This window comes from Mustela lutreola, chromosome 5 (genome assembly GCF_030435805.1).
Source record: "Mustela lutreola isolate mMusLut2 chromosome 5, mMusLut2.pri, whole genome shotgun sequence".
In the NCBI taxonomy this organism is placed as follows: Eukaryota; Metazoa; Chordata; class Mammalia; order Carnivora; family Mustelidae; genus Mustela; species Mustela lutreola.
This window is the reverse complement of record NC_081294.1, coordinates 166,416,058-166,431,512: the sequence shown is the minus strand read 5'-3', so window position 1 is coordinate 166,431,512 and position 15,455 is coordinate 166,416,058. Positions and strand designations below refer to the sequence as shown.

The window sequence follows — 15,455 nt, the reverse complement described above, 5'->3', positions numbered from 1 at the left end:
TTGTAATATTATTCACAAGAGCCAAGATAATTGAAGAAACCTAAGTATCCTTCAGTGAATGAAGGGATGTATGGATAAAGAAGACACAGTATGCAAAATTTATGGTATAAATATGATATTCATTTAATATAAATATTTAATTAATTTGATACCTATTTGAATGTAGTCTAGTTTCATTACTGACAAAGTCATTTGAATTAATTATGCATAGAAACATTTATTTGGCAGGTGGCTGGGTAGCTCAGTTGGATAAGGATCTGACTCTTGATTTTGTCTCAGGTCATGATTTCAGGGCCCTAATATTGAACCCCACTTTTGCCTCCATACTCAATGGGGAATCTGCTTAAAAATCTCTCTCTACTTCTCCCTCTGACCCTCCCCCCATTGAACCAGCTCTTGCTATCTCACACTAAAATAAATGTTAAAAATATTTGCTTCTTTGCAATAATTTTTAGAATAAAATGCTAAAAGAGTTACAAAATATAAACCTATAGGCATACATAAAATAAGACACAATTTTAACATACACTTATTAAATATTTTGTGTTTGTTTCTAGCAAAGGAAGAGTACTTTCATTGTACCATAACTGATGTGTATATGAAGTGTATGTACAGGCATTTCTCACTTCAATAACAAAGGTTTCAAAACAAATTATTCAAAGAACAATGGATATTTCAAGTGGAGCTCTGAAAGTTTCTGTTTGTTTTTAGAAATTCCCAGGTGATTGCAGGGTGATGCATGTAGTTGTATTGGTTTGTGATTTAATGTAATTCTGACACTTTTTTCCCCAAATTCGCTTCTCATTAAGTTTGAAAGGGAGCAACCAGAAATTGCTTGTGCCTGCTAGACTGCTTTTGGTCCCTCTTTACACCACTTTTGCTGTACAGAAGTGCAGCCCTCTCACTCAGATAGTCACAATAAGAAGACCCAGGGTACTAGGACAAGGATGCAATTCATGTATGGATATTCTTATATGCAATACTTGCTTCCATTTGTGTGCAAGAAAACAGGGATTGTGGACTTCATAATGAAGTGTTTCCATGATTTTGAACTCATATTAATAGAAATTGAATGCTATTTATGAAATAACTTTTAATAAATATTATCCTTATGAAATAGTGTTTAATGTATGGATTATATTACATGAATTACACAATGTGTTAATATATTAAAATACATATTGAAAAATATGCATAATATACATTCAATTAATATTATTTGTTAAATAATAAAATGCATTAATTTACATTTGTTTTATTGAGATGTAATTAATATAATTCTACTGTTCTTAGGTGTACTGCATAACAGTTTGATGTATCTATATATTGTAAATTAATTTTCAAAAAAAGTTTAATTATGTATCACCACACATAGCTACAATTCATTTTTTTTTTTTTTTTTTTTAATTTTTAAACTTTTTATTGAAGCATAGATACATGCAAAAAAAATGCACACAAAGACACAGCTCAGTTAATTTTTACACAGTGAACACACCCATGTCACTAGCACTCAGATCAAGGAACAAAACAAGACCTGCCTCCCAGGAATCCTCCTCAGGCCCCTAGTAGTACTGATTCCTACCACTATCAATCAGTGCGACCCGTTTGAAGCTTCTATAAATGGAATCATAAAGTGTATTCTTTTTTGTGTCTGACATCTGTTCAACAATACCTTTTTGAGATTTGTCCATACTGTTGTGCGTAACCATTTTTTTTTTTCTCATTCTTATATAGCATTCCATTGTATGGACAGTCTTCAGTTTACTTATCCATTCTAGTGATGGCAGTCCTTTTGGGTGATTTCTCATTTGGCAATTACAAATTGCGCAGTTGTGAACATTTGAGCACGTGTCTTCTGGTGCATACATGTACATGTTTCTGTTGGGTTTGTACACAGGAGTGGAATTGCTGGCTCATAGCGTCGTAACAGAAATGTTTAGTTGTTGCCTCTGTTGCTTTGTACTCTGAGCATATCTTCTCTTTGTTGGCAGCAGTTTCTAAAACCACTTTGTTGTCTTTTCCCTTGGGTGAGCTCACTGGGAGACAAATTAGGAAAAATCCGTTTCTCTGCCTTTTAGTCCTGGGCAATTTCAGTTGGCAGCAGAGTTCAGAAAATGGAACGAGTTGCTTCTTCCAGGCAGATCCCTGAAAAACAGGCCAGATTTTGCTATTCAAAACCATCCTTCACATTTCTCTAAAGAGTCAGTGTTTTCTTGTTCTGAAATCTACATTGTCTGATATTAATAAAGCATTCTCCATCATTTTTTCATTAGTGTTTGCTGGTGTAGCTTCTATACTTGTACTTTTTTTTTTTTTTTTTTTTCCTTTTTTTTTTTTTATTTTTTTATTTTTTATAAACATATATTTTTTATATACATATATTTTTATCCCCAGGTCTGTGAATCACCAGGTTTACACACTTCACAGCACTCACCAAATCACATACCCTCCCCAATGTCCATAATCCCACCCCCTTCTCCCCAACCCCCTCCCCCCGGCAACCCTCAGTTTGTTTTGTGAGATTAAGAGTCACTTATGGTTTGTCTCCCTCCCAATCCCATCTTGTTTCATTTATTCTTCTACCCACTTAAGCCTCCATGTTGCATCACCACTTCCTCATATCAGGGAGATCATATGATAGTTGTCTTTCTCTGCTTGACTTATTTCGCTAAGCATGATACGCTCTAGTTCCATCCATGTTGTTGCAAATGGCAAGATTTCATTTCTTTTGATGGCTGCATAGTATTCCATTGTGTATATATACCACATCTTCTTGATCCATTCATCTGTTGATGGACATCTAGGTTCTTTCCATAGTTTGGCTATTGTGGACATTGCTGCTATAAACATTCGGGTGCATGTGTCCCTTTGGATCACTACATTTGTATCTTTAGGGTAAATACCCAATAGTGCAATTGCTGGGTCATAGGGCAGTTCTATTTTCAACATTTTGAGGAACCTCCATGCTGTTTTCCAGAGTGGCTGCACCAGCTTGCATTCCCACCAACAGTGTAGGAGGGTTCCCCTTTCTCCGCATCCTCGCCAGCATCTGTCATTTCCTGACTTGTTGATTTTAGCCATTCTGACTGGTGTGAGGTGATATCTCATTGTGGTTTTGATTTGTATTTCCCTGATGCCAAGTGATATGGAGCACTTTTTCATGTGTCTGTTGGCCATCTGGATGTCTTCTTTGCAGAAATGTCTGTTCATGTCTTCTGCCCATTTCTTGATTGGATTATTTGTTCTTTGGGTGTTGAGTTTGCTAAGTTCTTTATAGATTCTGGACACTAGTCCTTTATCTGATATGTCGTTTGCAAATATCTTCTCCCATTCTGTCAGTTGTCTTTTGATTTTGTTAACTGTTTCCTTTGCTGTGCAAAAGCTTTTGATCTTGATGAAATCCCAGTAGTTCATTTTTTCCCTTGCTTCCCTTGCCTTTTGCGTTGTTCCTAGGAAGATGTTGCTGCGGCAGAGGTCGAAGAGGTTGCTGCCCGTGTTCTCCTCAAGGATTTTGATGGATTCCTTTCGTACATTGAGGTCCTTCATCCATTTTGAGTCTATTTTCGTGTGTGGTGTAAGGAAATGGTCCAATTTCATTTTTCTGCATGTGGCTGTCCAATTTTCCCAGCACCATTTATTGAAAAGGCTGTCTTTTTTCCATTGGACATTCTTTCCTGCTTTGTCGAAGATTAGTTGACCATAGAGTTGAGGGTCTATTTCTGGGCTCTCTATTCTGTTCCATTGATCTATGTGTCTGTTTTTGTGCCAGTACCATGCTGTCTTGATGATGACAGCTTTGTAATAGAGCTTGAAGTCCGGAATTGTGATGCCACCAACGTTGGCTTTCTTTTTCAATATCCCTTTGGCTATTCGAGGTCTTTTCTGGTTCCATATAAATTTTAGAATTATTTGTTCCATTTCTTTGAAAAAGATGGATGGTACTTTGATAGGAATTGCATTAAATGTGTAGATTGCTTTAGGTAGCATAGACATTTTCACAATATTTATTCTTCCAATCCAGGAGCATGGAACATTTTTCCATTTCTTTGTGTCTTCCTCAATTTCTTTCATGAGTACTTTATAGTTTTCTGAGTATAGATTCTGTGTCTCTTTGGTTAGGTTTATTCCTAGGTATCTTATGGTTTTGGATGCAATTGTAAATGGGATTGACTCCTTAATATCTCTTTCTTCTGTCTTGCTGTTGGTGTAGAGAAATGCAACTGATTTCTGTGCATTGATTTTATATCCTGACACTTTACTGAATTCCTGTATAAGTTCTAGCAGTTTTGGAGTGGAGTCTTTTGGGTTTTCCACATATAGTATCATATCATCTGCGAAGAGTGATAATTTGACTTCTTCTTTGCCGATTTGGATGCCTTTAATTTCCTTTTGTTGTCTGATTGCTGAGGCTAGGACCTCTAGTACGATGTTGAATAGCAGTGGTGATAATGGACATCCCTGCCGTGTTCCTGACCTTAGCGGAAAAGCTTTCAGTTTTTCTCCATTGAGAATGATATTTGCGGTGGGTTTTTCATAGATGGCTTTGATGATATTGAGGTATGTGCCCTCTATCCCTACACTTTGAAGAGTTTTGATCAGGAAGGGATGTTGTACTTTGTCAAATGCTTTTTCAGCATCTATTGAGAGTATCATATGGTTCTTGTTCTTACTTTTATTGATGTGTTGTATCACATTGACTGATTTGCGGATGTTGAACCAACCTTGCAGCCCTGGAATAAATCCCACTTGGTCGTGGTGAATAATCTTTTTAATGTACTGTTGAATCCGATTGGCTAGTATTTTGTTGAGTATTTTCGCATCTGTGTTCATCAAGGATATCGGTCTATAGCTCTCTTTTTTGGTGGGATCCTTGTCTGGTTTTGGGATCAAGGTGATGCTGGCCTCATAAAATGAGTTTGGAAGTTTTCCTTCCATTTCTATTTTTTGGAACAGTTTCAGGAGAATAGGAATTAGTTCTTCTTTAAATGTTTGGTAGAATTCCCCCGGGAAGCCGTCTGGCCCTGGGCTTTTGTTTGTTTGGAGATTTTTAATGACTGTTTCAATCTCCTTACTGGTTATGGGTCTGTTCAGGCTTTCTATTTCTTCATGGTTCAGTTGTGGTAGTTTATATGTTTCTAGGAATGCATCCATTTCTTCCAGATTGTCAAATTTATTGCCGTAGAGTTGCTCATAGTATGTTCTTATAATAGTTTGTATTTCCTTGGTGTTAGTTGTGATCTCTCCTCTTTCATTCATGATTTTATTTATTTGGGTCCTTTCTCTTTTCTTTTTGATAAGTCGGGCCAGGGGTTTATCAATTTTATTAATTCTTTCAAAGAACCAGCTCCTAGTTTCGTTGATTTGTTCTATTGTTTTTTTGGTTTCTATTTCATTGATTTCTGCTCTGATCTTTATGATTTCTCTTCTCCTGCTGGGCTTAGGGTTTCTTTCTTGTTCCTTCTCCAGCTCCTTTAGGTGTAGGGTTAGGTTGTGTACCTGAGACCTTTCTTGTTTCTTGAGAAAGGCTTGTACCGCTATATATTTTCCTCTCAGGACTGCCTTTGTTGTGTCCCACAGATTTTGAACCGTTGTATTTTCATTATCATTTGTTTCCATGATTTTTTTCAATTCTTCTTTAATTTCCCGGTTGACCCATTCATTCTTTAGAAGGATACTCTTTAGTCTCCATGTATTTGGGTTCTTTCCAAACTTCCTTTTGTGGTTGAGTTCTAGCTTTAGAGCATTGTGGTCTGAAAATATGCAGGGAATGATCCCAATCTTTTGATACCGGTTGAGTCCTGATTTAGGACCGAGGATGTGATCTATTCTGGAGAATGTACCATGTGCACTAGAGAAGAATGTGTATTCTGTTGCTTTGGGATGAAATATTCTGAATATATCTGTGATGTCCATCTGGTCCAGTGTGTCATTTAAGGCCTTTATTTCCTTGCTGATCTTTTGCTTGGATGACCTGTCCATTTCAGTGAGGGGAATATTAAAGTCCCCTACTATTATTGTATTGTTGTTTATGTGTTTCTTTGATTTTGTTATTAATTGGTTTATATAGTTGGCTGCTCCCACGTTGGGGGCATAGATATTTAAAATTGTTAAATCTTCTTGTTGGACAGACCCTTTGAGTATGATATAGTGTCCTTCCTCATCTCTTATTACAGTCTTTGGCTTAAAATCTAATTGATCTGATATAAGGATTGCCACTCCTGCTTTCTTCTGATGTCCATTAGCATGGTAAATTCTTTTCCACCCCCTCACTTTAAATCTGGAGGTGTCTTCGGGCTTAAAATGTGTTTCTTGGAGGCAACATATAGATGGGTTTTGTTTTTTTATCCATTCTGATACCCTGTGTCTTTTGACAGGGGCATTTAGCCCATTCACATTCAGGGTAACTATTGAGAGATATGAATTTAGTGCCATTGTATTGCCTGTAAGGTGACTGTTACTGTATATGGTCTCTGTTCCTTTCTGATCTACCACTTGTAGGCTCTCTCTTTGCTTAGAGGACCCCTTTCAATATTTCCTGTAGAGCTGGTTTGGTATTTGCAAATTCTTTCAGTTGTTGTTTGTCCTGGAAGCTTTTAATCTCTCCTTCTATTTTCAATGATAGCCTAGCTGGATATAGTATTCTTGGCTGCATGTTTTTCTCGTTTAGTGCTCTGAAAATATCATGCCAGCTCTTTCTGGCCTGCCAGGTCTCTGTGGATAAGTCAGCTGCCAATCTAATATTTTTACCATTGTATGTTACAGACTTCTTTTCCCGGGCTGCTTTCAGGATTTTCTCTTTGTCATTGAGACTTGTAAATTTTACTATTATGTGACGGGGTGTGGGCCTATTCTTATTTATTTTGAGGGGCATTCTCTGAACCTCCTGAATTTTGATGCTTGTTCCCTTTGCCATATTGGGGAAATTCTCCCCAATAATTCTCTCCAGTATACCTTCTGCTCCCCTCTCACTTTCTTCTTCTTCTGGAATCCCAATTATTCTAATGTTGTTTCGTCTTATGGTGTCACTTATTTCTCGAATTCTCCCCTCGTGGTCCAGTAGCTGTTTGTCCCTCTTTTGATCAGCTTCTTTATTCTCTGTCATTTGGTCTTCTATATCACTAATTCTTTCTTCTGCCTCATTTATCCTAGCAGTGAGAGCCTCCATTTTTGATTGCACCTCATTAATAGCTTTTTTGATTTCAACTTGGTTAGATTTTAGTTCTTTTATTTCTCCAGAAAGGGCTTTTATATCTCTCGAGAGGGTTTCTCTAATATCTTCCATGCCTTTTTCGAGCCCGGCTAGAACCTTGAGAATTGTCATTCTGAACTCTAGATCTGACATATTACCGATGTCTGTATTGATTAGGTCCCTAGCCTTCGGTACTGCCTCTTGTTCTTTTTTTTGTGGTGAATTTTTACGTCTTGTCATTTTGTCCAGATAAGAGTAAATGAAGGGGCAAGTAAAATACTAAAAGGGTGGCAACAACCCCAGGAAAATATGCTTTAGCCAAATTAGAAGAGATCCAAAATCGTGAGTGGGGAGAAAGGGGATAAAAAGAGGTTCAAAAAGGAAGAAAGAAAAAAGAAAAAAAAAAAAAAAAAAAAGAAAAGAATTTTTTTTTTTAAAAAAGAAAACACCTAAGAAAAATGTAAAAATATATATATATATATTAGATAAACTAGTAAAAAATCGTTAAAAAAGAAAAAGGTAACAGTTAAAAAAAAAAAAATTTTACCCGAAGGCGAGAAAAAAAAAAAAAAATGAAAAAGAAAAAATTAAATTAACTGCAAGACTAAAAAAAATCACAGGAAAAAAGCCATGAGTTCCTTGCTTGGCTTTCTCCTCCTCTGGAATTCTGCTGCTCTCCTTGGTATTGAAACCGCACTCCTTGGTAGGTGAGCTTGGTCTAGGCTGGATTTCTTGTTGATCTTCTGGGGGAGGGGCCTGTTGTAGTGATTTTCAAGTGTCTTTGCCCCAGGCGGAATTACACCGCCCTTACCCGGGGCCGGGGTGAGTAATCCGCTCGGGTTTGCTTTCAGGAGCTTTTGTTCCCTGAGCGCTTTCCGTAGAGTTCCAGAGGACGGGAATACAAATGGCGGCCTCCTGGTCTCCGGCCCGGAGGAGCCGAGAGCCCAGGGCCCCACTCCTCAGTGCGCCCTCAGAGAACAGCGCCCAGTTACTCCCGTCTGCCTGACCTCCGGCCGCGCTCGGAGCTCACCGAGCCTGCGACCGGTTCAAGGTAACACGGAGCTGCGAGCTTACTGTCGGCTCTGTCTCTGTAGCCGGCTTTCCCGTTCCAATACCCGCAAGCTCTGCGACACTCAGACACCCCCGATCCTTCTGTGACCCTGCGGGACCTGAGGCCACGCTGACCCCGCGTGGGCTTCGCTCCGGTTTAGCCTCTGGAGCGATGTCCCTCCGCGGAACAGACTTTTAAAAGTCCTGATTTTGTGCGCGGTTGCTCCGCCGCTTGCCGGGAGCCGGCCCCTCCCCCCGGGGTCTATCTTCCCGTCGCTTTGGATTCACTTCTCCGCCGGTCCTACCTTTCAGAAAGTGGTTGTTTTTCTGTTTCCAGAATTGCTGTTCTTCTTCTCTTCGATCTGCCGATGGATTTTCAGGTGTTTGCAATCTTTAGATAAGCTATCTAGCTGATCTCCGGCTAGCTGAAGCAGTCTCAGCTTGCTACTTCTCCGCCATCTTGACTCCTCTCTCTACAATTCATTTTTTTTATGAGAACTTCTAAAACATACATCTTTAGCTGCTTTCTTATATACAAAAGAACATTGTTAACTACAGCCACCATGCTGTTCACCATGCAGGAATTCTTTTTAACTTATGTATCTCACAACTAGAATTCTTACCTTTTGAATACCTGCACCCATTTTGCACATGATTCTTTATGAATTTTTGATAACTGGTTTTAACATTGGAATTATAATTTTACTGTTTCATAAGGTACAAAAGTCATAAGGATAGATCCTTTAAAATGTGATTGTATTGTAAAAGTCAATTTTTATAAATTCTTATAATTTTTTTGTGAGAGGGAATAGTACCTTTTTAGGTGTATGTGTTTATAAAACAAATACTTTAAAAATTTTATTATCATCAGGGGTTTGGAAAAATCCACTTTCTACTCTTGATGGATAGAAACTGATTTTCTTTCCAGATACATAAATAATGAATAACCTGTAAGTGTTGAATATTAATATAGAAAACATAGGCTTCAAGCATTTTTCTTACTATCTTTAATGGAGAAAGTTACCTTTGAGCATATTTTTCATTGCCTCCAGAACGTCTTTATTCCTAAAGCTGTAGATGATAGGGTTCAGTGTGGGTGTGAGGATGGTGTAGAATATTGCCAAATACTTGTCCTGGCCTGGAGTGTGGTATGATTTGGGTCTCATGTATGTGAAAATAAATGGCCCATAGTACATTGTGACCACAATCATGTGGAAAGAACAGGTAGAAAATGACTTTTTCCGTGCTTCTGATGATTTCATTTGAAGAACACTGAGGAGGATTTGGACATAAGAAGCAAAGATTAGGGAGAAAGGGACGAGGAGAAAAATTAAGCCACTTACATAAACTCCTTGTTCATACAGGGTTGTGTCCACACAGGACAACTTCAACATGGCAGGGACCTCACAGAAAAAGTGATCAATAGCTCTTGAGCCACAGAAGGGAAAGTGGAGGGCATAAGCTGTGTGGGCTATGGAGTTGACAGTCCCAACCAGCCAGGACCCTCCAGCCATGAGAATGAGGACATAGTCATTCATAAGAATGGGATAGCGTAGTGGATGGCAGATGGCTACATAGCGGTCATAAGACATTGCTGCCAGGAGAAGACACTCACCACCTAGGAGGGTGAGGGACAGAAATACCTGGAAGCCACAACCTGCAAATGAAATAGTTCTGCTGCCTGACAGGAAGTCAGCAACCATTTTGGGAACAATGTTAGAAATATGCAAGATGTCCATGAAAGACAGATGGCTGAGCAGGAAATACATTGGAGTGTGGAGTCTTGAGTCCCTGAGGATAAGGAGGATCATGATTGTGTTTTCCGTAATAGTCATAATAAAAATAATGACTATAAGAGAGCAGAAAACTAGACTTGATTGGGAAGAAGAAAAGAGTCCTAGGAGAATGAAATCACTGGTGAAACTGTGATTCTCTTGCCCCATCATGAATTCCAATCTTTCACCTAAAATAGGAAAAAAAAAAAGAGTTAAAATTCAGTGGTGTAAATCTCAAACTCACTTACATTTAAAATAATATTAGAAAACATTACATTTAGAATAATAAAAAGAGAGTGAGGCATATAACAATGACATTTTCTTTTATTTAGCTAAGAGATCATTTCCTAAGCACATAACAAATAACTTCATGAAGTAGGCAAAATATGAGAAGTAAATGCTAATTGGAATAAGTTCTTCATTATCAGTTTTTTTAAATTAAATTGATTTTTTTTTCAGAAAAACAGTATTCATTATTTTTTTCACCATACCCAGTGCTCCATGCAATCTGTGCCCTCTATAATACCCACCACCTGGTACCCCAACCTCCCACCCCCTTGCTCCTTCAAAACCCTCAGATTGTTTTTCAGAGTCCATAGTCTCTCATGATTCACCTCCCCTTCCAATTTACCCCAACTCCCTTGCAGTCAAAATCAGTAGACTCTCAACCAGCTTTTGAAATGGGCTTGTTTTACAATCTGGGAATTTATTTGTTTGAATAAATTGATCATATTTGGTCTGTTCAGTAAGTTGCTAGCTTCGTGTAGCCTCAGGATCTTAATTCCATGTTCTTTTTTTTTTAATTGCATTAAAAATCTTTAATTAAATTTTATTTTATTTTAAATTCAATCAATTCCATATTTTTAAATTGAGTTCAGTCTTTTGTCAAAGTCACCTTTTAAATGTGGTGTACCCTCAAACAGTGCACTTAAAATCTTAGTACCCTCTCTTGCCCTGTGTACCCCAATTTGCCTATTTCTCCTTATTGTTGTTAATGTGGTCATACTCTTCTTTTACTTTTTTTTATTATGTTCAATTTGCCAATATATAGTACATCATTAGTTTTGATTTAGTGTTCAGTGGTGCTGTCCTTTGATGTGTTTTGCAAATCACTTTTCATCTATAACATATTAAATAAATATATGAATTATATTTGTTGTTTATTGTCATCCTAACACACCAGAACTTAAACTTCCAAATGTGAGATCATTATTTTGGCCTCTGTATAAGCTGAGTGGCTGAACAATGCTTTGTACATAGTAGTTGCTCAATGATATATTTTAAGTAAATGAATAAATGAGTAGGATATGGAACTCAATATTCTGTCTCAGTTCTTATTTGGCTAACCTTAGAGAAAATGAAATGTATTATTTATACATTTAATGAGATGCTAAAACTGGGTTAATCTGTATTTGTAATTTGAAGTATCAGAATTTAAATGCAAAAGAAAAAGAACATTGTATCAGTTAAAATAAAAATATGTTTTATTTTGGCCAGTTTTAGTAACTTCTCAAAATTGACTTATATTTAATTACTTCTTTATATAGGGAATCATATGGTTTCTAAATAATGATGCTCTTTAGTTGTGGATAGTGGCTACTTAACTGTTCCCTCTACTATTATGTGCACAGATTCAGTAGGTATGATCTATCCCTCAATAAATAAATATACACTCATACATAGTTGCACACACAGAGACATAGTGGTACAATTTTGAAAACACAGGTGCCGATTATGAAAAAGAAATAATATATAAAACAAGTTACTTGCCATCTTTAAGAACTATTCTTAAGTCTTTGGCCCCTGCCAGCCTCAGTAAACAGAGCATGCAACTCTTGATTTCAGGGTTGTAAGTTCAACTTATTGGGTATAGATATTGGGTTTAGAGATTACTTAAAAACAAAATCTTTAAATACAAAAAAAGAACTATTCATGATTTTAAATGAACGTGTTTTGGTTTTCCCTTTGGGGAAGCAAATGTACAAATATGTCTCTGGTTAAATATGAATAATTTGAATTTTTCTGTTTTAGTTGGTATTATGATTCTTCATTATGAAATAAACCTCTATTTTCTATTTTAATGGTCTGGAATGTGAATGTTGTTTTGCTATAATTTTCACTATATTAAAAGATTAACCTTTGAATGAAGTTGTGGATATACACATATTTAAGAAGTTCTTGCTCTTTTGACTTGTTTGACCTACAGCTCAGTAAATTTTGGTGTATACACAGATTAAGATTTAAGGGCACCGATGCTTCCCATGAATTGGTGGATCATAAACAAGTCTCTAAAATCTATGAATAAAATAAGTCTATGAATATTACTGACAACTCCAATTCAATAATCATTATGCAAAGTTGTTGACTTTTTCTCACTTTTCCCCATAATTTTGTCATTCTAGTTTTCCTTTTTCCATTAGTGACTCCCTTTGTTATACTCGTTTGCCCTGAAAAAACCATTCTCAATTTTAGTGTTGAGAAGTATGGGAGCACAGTTGGTTAAAGGCCCACCTCTTGGTTTTGGTTCAGGTCTGGATATCAGAGTTATGGGATCAAGCTCTGGGTCAGGCTCTACACTCAACAAAGAGTCTGCTTAAGAGTCTCTTGAGAGTCTGCTTAAGAGTCTCTCGCTCTCTGTCCCCCTTCCCCAACTGTCTCTTTCTCTAAAGTAAATAAATCTGTAAAAAAAGAAAAATATGTAATGTCTTTTTTAAAATTAAATTTATTTATTTGCAGCATAACAGTATTCATTATTTTTTCACCACACCCAGTGCTCCATGCAATCCGTGCCCTCTATAATACCCACCACCTGGTACCCCAACCTCCCACCCCCCTGCCACTTCAAACCCCTCAGATTGTTTTGCAGAGTCCATAGTCTCTCATGATTCACCTCCCCTTCTAATTTACCCCAACTCCCTTCTCCTCTCCATCTCCCCATGTCCTCCATGCTATTTGTTATGCTCCACAAATAAGTGAAACCATATGATAATTGACTCTCTCTGCTTGACTTATTTCACTCAGCATAATCTCTTCCAGTTCCGTTCATGTTGCTACAAAAGTTTGGTATTCTATTTTTTACAGAACCCCATTGCTTAGGAATTACGGGCCTATTGTATGTTCTCAGTAAATGATTGTTAAAGAAATTTTTGACTATGGACTCTGATATCAAAATTTTCACAATACATCAATTACGTTTACATTTTCATCCACAAGAATGTCTATACTCTATCTTTATATATTAGAAGCATTCCCTAATAAATTCATTGACTACTTCATCTTCTTTGTTCTACTATCTTCTTTCCACTTCCCTGGGAAACCTGAAGTTTCTACAAGAAATTTTTTAATAGGCTCTACATCCAGCATGGAGCCCAACACAGGGATTGAATTCATGACCCTGAGTTCAAGATCTGAGCTGAGATCAAGAATCTGATGCTTAACCAACTAAGCTACCCAAGCAAACTTCTACAATGATCTTTTATGTATTTTTGCCCAACCCATTAATCAGGCAACTGAAATATCCTCCCATGATGCTAGAATGATAGAGAAAAGGATACCTTCTGTGCCATCCAGAATGTTGAATGAAATCTGTTCTTGAATCCAAAAAGTTATGCACTGGTGGTGAGCTTCCTAACACTACAGAAGAAAGCGGGAAGACAAATGTTACATACCCTGTAAACTTTTCCAAACCTGTGGTAGTCTTATAAAGTTATAGTCTCCTTCTCTCTACCTGACATTAAATATTCTCTGTCTAATAATGATAATGTAAATAAACAGATATAACATACAGGTTATACTTCCCTAACCTCTAGAAGTTAAGAGACTAATTACAGAAGATGTTATCATCATTAGATACCATGGATTTAGCTATAAACACAGTCATATCCCAAATTTTCCTTGGACGGAAAAGAAAGGTCTTCATACCCTTTACCCAGTGAATTCACTACACTCAAATAATCTTTACCATTTTACACTTGCCAAGATGTTCAAAATGCATTATGCATGCACAAATTTGACTTGACTAGTTTCAAAAATATTCTTTTCACTTTTCTGCCAATTATCTCAGGATATGAATAAACCATTCAGAATATTTCTTTAAATTTAAGTAGAAGGGAATTTACATTTAAATATAAGGAAATTATTCAATATATCAGTATGACTTCACCTTTATCCAATTATTTGTATGCGTCTACACTACATCATTATATGAAAGTTTTGATTGTAAGACAAATGACAATTACAAGAGATTATTTCTTCCTGAGTAATATTTATTTTGAATAGTGTTTGATACAGAAATCCTGGGAAAATATATTCTGATAGGGACGCCTGGGTGGCTCAGTTGGTTGGACGACTGCCTTCGGCTCGGGTCATGATCCTGGAGTCCCGGGATCGAGTCCCGCATCGGGCTCCCAGCTCCATGGGGAGTCTGCTTCTCTCTCTGACCTTCTCCTCGTTAATGCTCTCTCTCACTGTCTCTCTCTCAAGTAAATAAATAAAATCTTTAAAAAATATATATATATATATATATTCTGATATACACACTTATATTTTATACTAAAATATAATGCTGCCTTTATTTTTGGATGTATTCTAAAAACCCATGATATCAATGGCCAAATTGATATACCAATTAAAAACACTCTCTTCAAATACCAGACTTACATGGATGGTGTACAATTGATTCCTGTTAAGTGGTCATTACTGATAATTCATTGTAACGGAATTACTTAGAAGCGGCAGAGGTCTGACAATGGATTTCCCTAAATATGGATGGAATAAAATCATTGCTTCTGTAAAGGAGTTGACATGGAAAATGCATACCACGTTAGATGTATGACACTTTGACTTTTCCTAGGAATGGGTATGCTGCTGAACCAAATAATTATATCAAGAATGTAGCAATATAAGCTAAAAGTGTCCATGATTTGAAGAGATAAATAAGAAAATTTAATGCAAATAGAGTATATTTGAAATATTGTATATTATGTCTTATTATCACATAGCATATCATTCAGATGTAAAATTTTATCTGAAATGCATTTTTATGAAACCAGGACAATAGCATTACTTGCCTCGAAGTTTTGAAGGTTAAATGAGGCAACATATTATAACACATACATACAAACACACGTATGTACACACATGCCTACATCTGTGTACACACACACAAACATACATAAGAGTTTAGAACTTAGTAGTTATACAAGGACAATGATTATTACTGTTGATTTTATTATTATCATTTCTAAAATTACTGTAGTAGTATTTCTTTTTTTTAACTTCATCATTATTTTTGTTATTATAGTTATTTCCTTATATTTTAAATAAGCATTTAAACTACTATATCTTAGAAAGAGAGGGTGTAGTATTCAGGAGAGGAGAAGGGAGTTGGGGGAAATTAGAAGGGGAGGTGAACCATGAGAAACTATGGACTCTGAAAAACA

General features: G+C 36.6%; 1 protein-coding gene across 1 annotated transcript; it reads right to left on the bottom strand.

Annotated features, from left to right (window-relative positions):
• Positions 1-9,246: 9,246 nt before the first annotated feature.
• On the bottom strand, positions 9,247-13,638 carry LOC131831475 (olfactory receptor 2AJ1-like). Its single transcript, XM_059173514.1, has 2 exons — positions 13,569-13,638; positions 9,247-10,202 (listed from the first exon to the last, which is right to left on the bottom strand). The coding sequence occupies exon 2, from the start codon at positions 10,183-10,185 to the stop codon at positions 9,247-9,249; it is 939 nt and encodes a 312-aa protein (XP_059029497.1). The 5' UTR covers positions 10,186-10,202; positions 13,569-13,638.
• Positions 13,639-15,455: the final 1,817 nt, after the last annotated feature.

What these genes read in the sequence shown, in the direction of transcription:
- LOC131831475 (XM_059173514.1), bottom strand. Translation starts at nt 10,185, where the DNA reads ATGATGGGGCAAGAGAATCACAGTTTCACCAGTGATTTCATTCTCCTA.